General features: G+C 37.6%; 2 protein-coding genes and 2 non-coding genes across 4 annotated transcripts in view; 1 reads left to right on the plus strand and 3 right to left on the minus strand.

Moving 5' to 3' along the window:
• Positions 1-13,111, minus strand: part of LOC144653189 (uncharacterized) — a 467,538-nt gene that overhangs the window by 63,316 nt on the left and 391,111 nt on the right. The gene's annotated exons all lie outside the window — the stretch shown is intronic.
• Positions 2,042-2,113, minus strand: Trnad-guc (transfer RNA aspartic acid (anticodon GUC)). Its single transcript has one exon. It is a non-coding gene; the product is annotated as a tRNA-Asp (tRNA).
• LOC144654616 (uncharacterized) lies at positions 3,355-4,952 on the minus strand. The gene has a single exon (XM_078514809.1). It carries the CDS (start codon positions 4,686-4,688, stop codon positions 3,918-3,920), a length of 771 nt encoding a protein of 256 aa, XP_078370935.1. The 5' UTR covers positions 4,689-4,952; the 3' UTR covers positions 3,355-3,917.
• Trnav-uac (transfer RNA valine (anticodon UAC)) lies at positions 11,391-11,463 on the plus strand. Its single transcript has one exon. It is a non-coding gene; the product is annotated as a tRNA-Val (tRNA).

Below are 13,111 nucleotides of genomic sequence, written 5' to 3' on the forward strand. Positions count from 1 at the left end.
TTCTTTACTGAATAAAGTTTAAAGAAACGAACAAAGCCGAAGATGAGATACCACATCAATATTTTTGTTTGCGTGGTAACTTCACTTAATATTCTCCTTTTGACACATCATTTGACATATCTGAAAACTGCTCTGACCTCAACAACCCTCGACCCTAACACGCACCGAAATGGCTTTCTTGTAACGCAAACAGAAATTTAACAACAGCTTTTCAGCCAGCCGCATACTTTAACAATACCCACCGCAAATATAATATCAAAACACAAACCTACCGTAAAGATAAATTCATTTTCCATGTAAAAAACTACCTATTTAAGCAACATATGTGAGATAAAATCTCCTTATCAGATTTGGCGGTATTACTAAAGATGATACTTCATGTAATATATTACATTATTCACATACCTTAGTAATCCAAACATTTACACCATGTCTCACACGTGTAAATAAGCACGTTTAAAACTCGACAAGAGAAAACGCGCAATACGAAGAACAGCAGCCCGATGCATCTTATCAGCAAAATGTATCTATGTAAATATGTCTATTTCTTACCTTGTTTCCTTGCTACTTTATCACTTCGTTACCTTACGAGAGGTCTTACACAAAGCACTATCCTGAGCTACCAAGTCCCCTCGGATAATCTCGTGTTACGTCACGGTCACGTCGTTCACGACGTGACCGCGACGTAACACGAGACAAAAAAGGATTCATAAAGGGCGAAGCTCTTAGACTCCTAAGAACAAATTCTTCAGAAACCACTTTTGAAGAGAACATTTTAAATTTCAGAACACGCTTGGTCGCAAGGGGTTACCCACGAAATCTGATAGATAAACACCTATCAGAAATTAACTTCACAGAAAGGAAGTCAGCACTTAAACAAAACAAAAAAGATACGAAAGAAATTTTGCCTTTTGTCACACAATATGAACCAGCAGTGCCAAGCATCAAACAAATTTTAATGGAAAAATGGCACATCATAGAGGAACAACCACTACTCAAACAAATCTTCAAAGATCCACCCATCATCTCCTTTAAGAAAGGAAAATCTTTAAAGGATATGCTCGTTAGAGCAAAAATATAAAGGTTATCAAATGTTTCACGCCGGTAGAGATTGTGCGGCCTGCCACGCCTTGCTACCTCCCCCAAAATCACAATATGTGCACACGCATGCGCAAGAATATGTAGCAGGGACATGTTGCAGGGACATGTAGGGGTATTAAATGGTCTTTGCAAGCATTTGCGAGCACGCGAGCACGGCGTTTTTCTTTGCGAGCACGAGCATTGACAAAAATTAGCTTTGCGATCAACGAGCACTTTTCAGAAAGCTATCCCACTAAAAACCGAGCATGCGAGCACTTGTAAAAATGTGCGAGCACGAGCACACGAGCACCCACTAAACTTTTGCGAGCATTGCGAGCAAAAGCTTAATTTTGCGAGAACTGCGACGTTTTGAGCGACCATTCATGACCCCTACATGTCGCAGAGACACGTCCTCTCGCTTGTGCTGATTGTTTTTGCCACGCGCAATGCGAACTTTAAAGCTGTTTTGTCCCTGTGACATGTTGCATGGAATTTTACTTGTTATACTTCGCAACATGTCGCAGGAACAAATTGTTGCAGAAATTCGTGTTACGTGTGCCAAACATTATCAGCACACACGAGGGGATTTGTCTTTGCGACATGTCCCCGGGTCATGTCCTCGCTACAGTTGCTTGTGTTTGTTGCTGCTACATGTTTCCGCTACAAGTCCCTGCTACATGATTCCTCAGTGTGTCGCTGCTACATGTTGAGAGTTAAGTGTCTTTTCCAAGAACACAACACAATGACCCCGGCCAGGTTTCGAACACGGACCGCTCGGTTCGGAGGCTAGCGCGCTAGCAATTAGGCCACCGTGCCTCCCCCGAAAGGATGCTTTATTGTTTGTAAAAATGTCGATTTATTTCAAGACTGTTGGCGTTATTTGAAAATAAAATAAAATAGACATTTCTTTCTGCTTAGGATACTATGACTGTAGACTAGATTAAAAAAGTATATTCTTTAACTCCCCGGCGGGGAATCGAACCCCGGTCTCCCGCGTGACAGGCGGGGATACTCACCACTATACTACCAAGGATTTTAGATGAGAGATCTCTGAATATCTCCACCTTTAAAATATGACAGAAAGTCAGTAGAGAAATGTTGAGAAAAATTTCTAGTGTCGCGGTTATCTTTTAAGGTACAGTATTGGCCGATACAATAAAACAATTAAGAATCAAAGGCTAGTGACAAAAAAATAAAACGGAGCTTGCTATCTCTCCTTGATTCTCCGTTTTAGTAAAAATATAAGTTATATGGAAAAAGAAGTTGCAATAAACCGTGTTATCAAGAAAGTAAGCTATCAGATAAACAGATATATTGCTTCATATTGACAGCTTGTTGGAAAAAAGATATAGTCAACTATGTCTATAGTTTCATACTCAATACTGCCCTATTAGTGTTCTAAAAAAAGGTATATGAATTTAGATACTTATAGTAATCTCCCTTTGTTCAGACCACTTGTTTTTCCCAGGAGTAACGCAAGTTATACATTTAGAGATGGCAGAAATCTACTATACGTCATGTAGGGAGATTTAAACCCGGACGACTACGGTCTGCAAAGCTTAAGGTCCGTGGGGGGATAACACACGTTCTTCATAACAGTTTTAAACCGGTTTGAAAAGGCACTTAAAAGTCCAGGGCAGATGGAAGACGGACGCTGCCAGAGATATGTACGTAGAGGAAAGCCTCGATGACCGACTACAAGTAACAAAGTATTAAGAACTTTAATTGTGTTACCTTAGTTCTGATATTTGTACCAGTAAGTTATACTGAAATGTACCACTCATAAATTACTTACTGTAAAAAAAAAATGTTTCGAGAACTGCTTGGATCCGCTTGCGAATCCTGCCATAATTCTTGTCTGCCTGATTGTCTACGTTCGGTTGATTGAAGCGAATACGAACGCTGTTTGTTGATGTAACCTGGCGACAAAACCCAGATCATAAATAAGAAAAAACATTGTAAGGACGTCATTCACTGAGTTGAGCTAAGCAGGCCAATATTGGTGCAGAAATCAGAGATGCAATTAACAACAAGAATTCTACGAGCAATCCGTCGCCCCAAGGAGAAAAAAACCCTTCGCACACGAGGATTTTTAAAGGATTTTAAATACATCACTATTATGGTCACCTAGCTTGAAAAAATAATATCTTTTGTATACCTTTTTTGTTTTAATCTCTTTTCTCCTCATCTCAGTCAAAAATCAATAATGCAGAGAAATTGCTGCGAATAAACTTATGCATGTTTTAAGTGTATTTGAGAAATTAACGCAAAAAGCCGAGCAAATAACTATATTTTATTGTTTTCGTTTAAGCTTTGTAACATACAAAGTGTAAATTTAAGACTTGCAAGCCCCGAAAGCGCGTGCTTATAAATACTGCTACACAGAACATATTGACATTTGTATGCTTCAATGCCGTCTTACGTTTTACAGAAATTGATATCACGCAGATTTTATTTCGCTACTAGTTTAACCTTTTTAAAGTTATTCTTTTAAGTACAAAAATCTACATGGTGATTGGCTATTTTGTTGCAAGGGATGAAAATGCTGAAATAACAAGCTTCGAAAGTTTGTGCATAGAAATGCTGCTACGTCGCAGAACATATTTACAATGGTGTACCGTTGTTTATTTTTCAAGGCTGCTTAAACTTAACCTAAATGGACACTGTCTTAGCCAACTCGGTATTAAAAAACTGTTTATCTTCTAAAAATAAACTCATACTGATGGACCTTGTTTCAGTGTTACGTTTTACAAAAAAAAAAAATAGCAGAACGACACGTGGACTTGGTTTTACTACTAGTTTCAGCGTTAGTGTTTTTAGAGCTGAATTTATCCGGATTAAAACATAGTGAGAAAGCCAAACAGAGTCATTGAAGTGGCAAACAGCTTAATGTTAATGTTGACAGTGCTGGCTCCGTTGGGGTTTGTTTCGTACAGTTGCACCATGGTTCCCTTTACTGTTTTCTCGACTTGGGTGCAGTCGCTGTTATCCACTATAGTTATATTGTATCGAGCACGAGTTGTTACGGCAAAGTCTTTTTCTTTGATATCTTCCAAAGAAACTGTATTGTTAATATCATACAGTTTCGTTATGTTGCCACTGGCCTTGTAAATGACAGTTGTGTTGAGCTCGACCAGGTTGTCCTCAATTCCACTCCGCAAGGTTTGTTTTTTTGAAGTGATCCCCAGACACAACTCTCCATTGTTGTCCAGTAATCTCTCTTCTTCGGACGACAGCCTCACCGCACGGTCCTTAGGAATTGTTACGTAGCTACCGTACATTGGAAATCCAACCCGATATACTGGAGCATTGCTTAGTAAATAGCGGTGGAGGACATAACCAGCTACAACTCCGGTAAACAAGCTGGAACGAGGTCCAATTTTTGTCTGGCTTACGATAACAGGAGAACGGACGGATGTAGCTTTGATCGGCGTGAACTTTGTGATCTTAGGCTTTGAACTAGAACCTCCTTTACTTGAGCGAGTTCTTCCTCTTGAGCGGCCTCCTCGGCTTCCACCGCTACGGCCACCACCTCGTCCACCTCGGCCATAGACATCCTCTAACAGAAAAACCAAAAGTAAAACGAACAACAGAGTGCTTAATTTCATTTTAAAGGATCTTCGGAAATCGTACACGACCGGTCCGTATAGCTCCGTATCTACTTGCTGACTAAACAAACTAGCTACTGAGGTGAAAGACAATCATTTTTAAGCTGATCGAGAGACCAATATTTTCATTTCTGATGTAAAGGAAAACTACTGTGACATAGTTGATATTGAGGTAACTGAACGGTCTGTATCCGGTTCGCAACCCTTTATGATGAGTCAGGTGTATTGGAAAACTACTTTGCCATCTACATGATATATAGTTGATTTTAGGTAACGGTCTGTATCCGGTTCGCAACCCTTTATGATGAGTCAGATGTATTGGAAAACTACTGTGCCATCTACATGATATATAGTTGATTTTAGGTAACGGTCTGTATACGGTTCGAAAGCTTTTAAAAGTCATTTTAACTCTATTCTCATGATCAGGTGACCAAAATGACGTCTTTGGAAAATGAATGATCGTCAAAAGATATTTTGGTAACTTTTTGCGGTTCAAGTTGCTGAAAGGGTTTAGTTAAGTACACCGTTAAGTTAAGTACAAGTTGTTTCCACAAACAAGTTCCTGTTTTGAAAATCAGTAATATTACGTTTTTACTACCTTTATCTTATTTAGCTTTTTTTAACGGCTAGCTGTTTAACTATAGAGACAATCAACAATGCGTGCGACGTGGATTCTGTAGAATCGTTTTACTGTTTAAATCTTATATTGATGACTAGATGGGGTGTTGTCTAAATAAATAGTTTCCTGTTGTTGGCGGAAAGGTGAAAACTATTAGTAAAATCTAAGGTTTCTGTCCTTCATTAATTAATAAACAAGAAGCCGGGACAAAAATAAACCCCGAAAAGGTTTTCCTTTATGCAGCTTAGGTCACACCTCAGCAAGTGCCTCAAGGTTGTTGTCCAAAAGACCTCCAGCAAATTCTGAGAAATAAAAGAGGATGAACCAAGTATAAACATGATTCGCCACATCATCCACTTGAAATTATCTTTAAGAACAGAAAATAACTCAAAAGGATGTGTGACCATGTCGTGATGAAATTTTAGTAAAATCTGAAATGCGGGTTTAAAGATATCAGATATATGTGTGCGTACCGGGAAGATAAACACTTCAGTCAAGCAATTCCAGCAGACCAAAGGAGACCGTTTGTGGTTGTTCACTTTTTGTTAAGATTATTTTCAATTAATTTTGTTTGCATTCAAGAAGTTATTGAAAAGCTCACTGAGGATGCAAAAATTACATTTAAATCTTAATATTTAAAACCAGGAAAACCCACAAATAAACCCAAATATGTAAAATATTTTCAGCACAGTGTAGTTTGCTTTACGTCTTATTTACGCCTCGATGGTCATATATTCATGTATGTAATTGATCACATTGTCAGCGACTTTAATAGAGCACGCTGAACTGTTTACTCTATTAACCCCTTGTGTGTATTGACAGTTTGTAAAACCGCGCTATAACTTTTTTTTATTGATATTGCAAAACAATATTTTTACTTACAATACTGATTTACAAGGACACAGTACCTACAAGACTTACAAGACGTTAATGGTAAAATAATTATTTTGTTAATAGTACATTTATACAGTGCTTACAAACTTTTAAAATGCGTTAGTTTAGATGGACACACACACACAAAAAAAAAACGATCAAGAAAAAAAGAGACAAACATCGGAATATAGGTAAACTAAGTTAAATAAAATATAAGGCAAATACATAAAGTTATTTTAGCATGTTTTTTTAATCAAAATTTACGGGGAAAGATTCGCTATGTTATAATATGAGAGAAGAGGGGAAAGTTTTTTATCTCCGGAGAAGTGTTGCGTGTTTTGCATATACATACAAAATATCTAGCGACCTAAAAGTAGAAGTTTAGTTTATTGTCATCGTTTGGCTTAAGCCCTACTGTCTGGATTTTCTCATCAGTGTATCAAAAAACCCAAGGAGCTTACAAGACTCTTGTCGTTTTGTCATTCGCGAGGCACTAGGTGCCAAACGTCTTCCAGATATAGCAAAGCTACCAGTGCGCAATTCATAGTTTGTGAACCGCGCTATAACTTAGATAATTTCGATGAATATACATCTAACTAACATTGGGAAGCCAATGTATGACCTAAAATAACAGCTAGTGCGAGGGAAAAAAAACTTTCGATAAGTTTTACTCTTAGTATGAGATCAGCATTTCACCAACTTCGAAGTCTTTATTCGAAAAATCCATTCGGTAAGAAGCCTTCTAAAACTCATTAAAAATTTATCAAGTTGAAACAAAGAAAATCATAACCGTGGAGGAGGTTTGGACACCCGGTCTTAAGCATATATTTCTACGATTTTATTTCTCCGTTTAATCCGTAGTTTTTGTCTCCATCCGCTATCTTAACACCTCGAATTCCGTCAAAAATACTTCTTGTTGCTAGGATAACCCTGCGCGATGAAACACTGTAGCTCGTGTTTGATGTATCACATAAAGCAACAGTAGTTTTCCGATCGTTGTTTTTCAAAAGCAAAGATATCGTTGACGTCACATAGAATTATTTTTACTAATGAGCTAAGATGATTTAGATATCGGACCACATAGTCAGGTGCCCAGGAGTCCAAAATGTGACACCCACGGGCATTTTTGTCTGATTTTTGGCAACATTGCTATTTTTACTAAATCGAGTACGCTGATTTCGAAAATCAATGTTGCCAAGCTTAATTCTCGCGTTAAGATGATGTTTTGATGCATTTAATTATGACGTCATGGTCCAAATAAGGAATTTTCTTTCCTTTAGCTATTTTAAGCATAATACATCCAGAAATTCATTTAAAGCATTGTTAGTGTGCTGTAAAAATGATTTCAAGAATTTTCTGAGAGTTTTTACGCTGTTTCTGTGAAAATCAAGCCCTTCAGTGACAATTGACCACGCCCTCTTAAACAAAATTCACCATATCGCGGGAACCTTATCATGGGTGTAGTTTTGTTATTTTGTCAAAGAACAAATGCGATATTTGTATTAACAAATCGCTATAGTTGCAATAAGAAAGAAAAATATGGTCGTCGTGCCACGCTGAAGCTAAGAGCTAGCGAGCATCAAGAATGACGCCATTACAATTTTCATATATCGAGTTTCCCTTGTTTCAGCATTTCGTTTACGTTTTGTGGTAAACTAAATGAAAATAACATCATAGTTAATGTCGTAATATATCATCGTTGTTTTAGTTAGAGATAAAACTTTATTGATTGTATTGTATATTGCTGAATCTAACTTATTTCACAATGCACTTTGTCTGTTATAGGTTCATGATAAAGACTTTGGTTGAACGCATGTAAAATTAACGAATTTAAAATGATCATAACATTGCTCCTTGCTTTCAGGTTTAAATCTGTCTATAATATTTTTAATCAATATCGGTAAATATTTTTAATATATCTTCTGAACTTTTTTAAAAACACTGAACTAATATTGCTTTTTAAACAAGTTTCTTTAAAGCGCTTTAGCGCAGTTTGATATAGCTATTAGCGTCGGTCTTGGTGCATCCACACAGCCCAGTGCACATGGCATGCGTTTATCTAAATTCATAGCGAAGAGGCACATATATAGCCAGTGGTCAGATCGGATTTCATACATTCAACAAATAAACGTTTTCTGCGGAGGTAGTGGTGTCAGCTTTGAGGACATCTTCGCCGACCGAGAAGAGAAGAACAAATTTTTCTGTGATAACTTTCCACAGATGAAAGAGGTGCTGTTACAGCCGGTGATGGAGTGAGATGGTAACAATGAACTTGACGATTTATTAGGAAGATTTGCTGAGACATCCTCTAAAGTTATTTACGTTAGATTCTCTGAAGTTCCTGCCCATATCCACACTGTTGACGAGAGCTTAGCGCGATCGATGTGCCAGGAGAAGTAACAGCAAGTCTGTGCCTCGAGTGGAAACTATAATGTTGTCGACATGCCCGCTATGACTGACTGCATAACGAACAAACTTCTTATCGGCTTCCTCTTGGTTGGATCTCAAAAAGGCTACATCTAGGCCAGAATCTGAGCAGAATCCACTTCGTATGAAAAACCACCAGATATACTACGATTGCAGAGTCAGTGCCTGCGAGATAAGTTCATCTGAGAGAATCCGTGCAAAGTCCGCTTTGTTGTCTCCTAGTGCCAAAAATGCTCGCCACTTCATCGGCCGCAACTGAACCTCTCTTACGTACTTCAATGACTCTGCTCACAGGCCGCGCCGTGTTCTCGGAGCGTCGACTTCTTGTCGTTGCTTTTATTGAGTGCCTCCCATCGAGTAACACATCAATCCTCTGGTATCCAGGACCTTTCCGTAAAACAGTGTTTACGTAACATTTCGCAAACCCACCGAAAGCATTTGCATTTTTTGGTTTGCCAATAGCTGCCACCATAATTAGTATGCTGCCACCAGGGCGAAGCCATCGAAGAACAAACTGACTCTAGGCACTTGACCTTTTCTTCTGAGAACGTCTTCTAAAATTGACTTGTTTCACACTTGTGGGGTTCATTTCTGCGAGAAACAGTGGCACCGGCATTATACCTCAGATGCTACAATATGGCTTGCATGTTTATCTCGCGCCTGCCTTCATACACCGTGACTAGACAACATAGAATACTCTGGTTTTCATGCAAATTTAGTCTTTCTCTTTTTGCGGCTAGTTGCAGCACTTTTAACTTCATAAAGGCTGGCAAATAGAGGTGGATTATTCTCGCGAACAGGGTCACGAAAGTTTGTCTTCCATCCCTTCTTCCCGTTCCCGTTCTTCCTCTCTGTCTGAAGATAGTAGCCTCCATTCCACGAATCGTTCAAGCTGAGTCTGCCCAATCGAAAGATCTTGTTTTATTTCTAGAGTCACGAGATCTTTCTTGACAATTTTTTGCAATGTCTCATTTGTCCGTGACAAGAACAACCCGGATTTTGTTGTGTGGAATGTACAGAATTCTCAGCTTCATTATCTTGCTTCTGTCTCTCCTTGCCACTCTCTTTGTGGATAAAAGCAGTCGTTATGGTGTATGTCAAACATCGCTGATGTTTGTGGAGCAATTCAATTACTACTTTTTATTAATACAAGAATCACATTCATTTTTAAACAAAATGTTAACACTATACCCGTGATAAAGTGATTTTTTATGAGAGGGCGTGGTCAATTCCCACAAGACGGCTTGATATTAATAGAAACGGTATAAAAACTATCAGAAAATTCTTAAAATCATTTTACAGTATACTAATAATGTTTTGAACGAACTTCTGGATGAATTATGCTTAAAATAGCTAAAGGAAAGAAAATTCCTTATTTGGACCATGACGTCATAATTAAATGCATCAGAACATCATCTTAACGCAAGAATTAAGCTTTGCAACATTGATTTTCGAAATCAGCGTACTCGAATTAGTACAAATGGCTATGTTGCCAAAAATCAGACAAAAATGCCCGTGGGTGTCACATTTTGGACTCCTGGGCACCTGACTAACATGGCTACTGGTGGGCACAATAGTCATATACCACAATTGAACTAGCTTTAGAGAAAACAACTTTTCGACAAATTTTACGTTTTCTTCTTAGTAAATTTTGCTGTTAATGATAATAGCGATGTTTTTTGAGGCACAGCAAATACCAGGCGGTATTTGGTAAAAATGTTTGCCCATGTTCAATAAATCACGAATGAAACAATTTCACATATAACCAACGAATTCGTAAATCTCAGCATTTGCTGTAACTAGAGCTATCTCTGATGAAGGTCCTGTTCACTGTCACTAAAGTTTAATGCCATGACTCAACGAAACGGTTTAAATTTAGGTACGAGTTAGGTATGTTGGTAAGAAGTGGGTACTCGTACTTGTTTAGTACTCGTTTATTAATTCACGAGTGATTTGTCACCTTTGGCCCTTTCTTTATCAAAAAACGAATATTTGCTTAATTGATGGCCAATTTAGTCTTCGGTAAAATTTAGATTAATAGGAGTTCTAAAACGCATACCGCCTCGAAATCGACAAGAAAGGAACCCTGTAGTAAAACATCCTTTTTTTACTCAAATTATCATGCCATTCTGTAACAAGACCTCCATGTACGTTCGTCAAAAGTTTTGATGTTCATGGTTCTTTTAGTGAATGCGACTGAGAGTGGGTATTCGCTGGGTGATCAGGAGGAATTTGTCGAGGTGGTGGTAAAAAAAAACCCCGGCTTGGATTCATAAAAGCCCATAATTAAAGGAGGGCGCAGTTTCATCTCCCTATACAAGTGTTACTACTAATGTATCCTCTTTGCATGCAAAGGAGGTTCTTTCACTTCTTACCCAAATAATTTTGAAAAAGACCTTATTGGCTTTGTAATTTTGGTAATTCCGGTGTGTTAATGACGTGTTTCCATAAGAAGATTTTTTCCCACGCATAACTATTGTTTCGTGAGTTTGTTATGAGTTACAGCAATGGAACAATATTTGTTTCTGCTTCGTTTCTTTAACGTAAAAATAGCGTTTCTAGGGCTTCTTCAAGTCAAAAAATCCATCAAAAAATAATGGAGCAAAAACAGAAAAATCTGAGACAGCCTTTTTTAGACCAATATATGAAGATCAAATTCCACATAAAAGTTGAGGCGCTCACGCAAATGTCACGTTATTTGTTTGTTCGTTGTAGCATTTTGGACTTTTCCAGTGAGCAAAAAAAGATTAATGGTAATAACATAAAAAGGCTAATGCAACGTGGTTTCCGTAGTGTAGTGGTTATCACGTCCGCTTTACACGCGGAAGGTCGCAGGTTCGAGCCCTGCCGGAAACAACTTTTTTAATGTAAAAAAAGTATTAAATAAAAATCAAATATTTTTGACCTGTCGAATCTACGTGCGTATCTTGTCGAAATTACGTGTGTAGGTCTACTTATCTACGTATTACGTGGCAATCTAGCCTCATTTTATTTGAAACATGATACAGAGAATGCACAGCTCGGTCATATACAACTTTGCCATAAAATTATTCCTGCCCACCTTTTTATAATCGAGGCCGTGAATGTCCCTGCAATATAAGATGACAACAGATGCGCGCGCTGCCCATATATGGTCAAAATGTTAACGATATCTGTCATCCGTACATAACAGATATCCTGCGATATTCGTAGGTTGCGAAGATTCGTCCGAAATCTTGTAAAGCGCTGCACAACTACAGTTTTTCTATGTGCAAAATGTGTTTCGTTGACAATTTGTTGAATAATAAAACAATTATCCTGCTCAATCTTGCGGAATATCGTCTAATTTTAGCCAACTCGGCCTACTGCCTCGTCGGCTAAGTATCAGGCGATATTCCGCGCGATTTTGCAGGATAATTGTTAAATATCTGTAAATTTACACTTATTACTGTTAATATACACTTATATCTGTTAATTTTCAATTACAACTGTTAATATTCTATTATATCTGTAAATTTACACTTAAAACTGTAAATTTACACTTATAACTGTAAAGTTACACTTATAACTGTAAATTTACACTTATAACTGTAAATTTACACTTTTAACGTACCTATTACTGTAAATATACACTTATATACTTTCCACTGAGTTCTGATGTTAAGTAGCTTATGCAAGGTAATAAGAATAAATTTACAGTTATAACTGTAAATTTAGAATTATAAGTGTAAATTTACATTTTTATGTGTTAATTGCACTTTTTAACTGTAAATTTACAGTGATAATTGTAAATTGACAGTTATAAGTGTGAATTTACAGTCATAGTTGTGAATTTACAGTTATAAGTGTAAATATACAGTTATAACTGTACATTTACACTTATAACTGTAAATTCTCAATTATTCACACTTATAATTGTAAATTTACATTTATAAGCAGGGGCGGATCCAGAATTTCTCAAAGGGGGGTGGCTGTTTACCAATATTTTGGTTTACTTTATTGTTCAAGCCCCAGTTTGTATTTTATGGTAGGGGGGGGGGGGGGGTCGGGCTTTTAGGCAGTTTTTTGAAAGTGGAGTGCAAATCATTTTGGGTCTGCGACCCATATTTAGTGAAGCCAAAGGCTCCTTCCCCCTAGGGGGGTCTGGGGGCATGCCCCCCTCAGAAAATTTTAAATAAGTTGAAGCCTCTTAGACGTGATTTCCGCGATTCTGAGCAGCTTTATACAGCTGTCAATTAAGTTATTAAAACACTGTTTTTCCTTTATAATTTGGCAAAAATTCTTTCTTCAACTTACCTTGAGTTATATTTCGGAGAAAACGTCTACTTAATTCTTACAGGAAAGAACAGATATGCGTTTTTTTGCTCACCCACATGCGTGAAAATTTTTAGCCCTTGGCAAAGTGGCCCGGGAACAACTTTGGCGACTTTGCTTGCTTTTGAAATCGCTTTGATGCGAAAAAACGGTACGAAAACTCGCTAAAAAAAGATGTAAATAGAGAAGAAAATCATTCCAGCAAGGCTAA

Source organism: Oculina patagonica, chromosome 5, assembly GCF_052425735.1.
Source record: "Oculina patagonica isolate OP01 chromosome 5, crgOcupat, whole genome shotgun sequence".
Lineage (NCBI taxonomy): Eukaryota > Metazoa > Cnidaria > Anthozoa > Scleractinia > Oculinidae > Oculina > Oculina patagonica.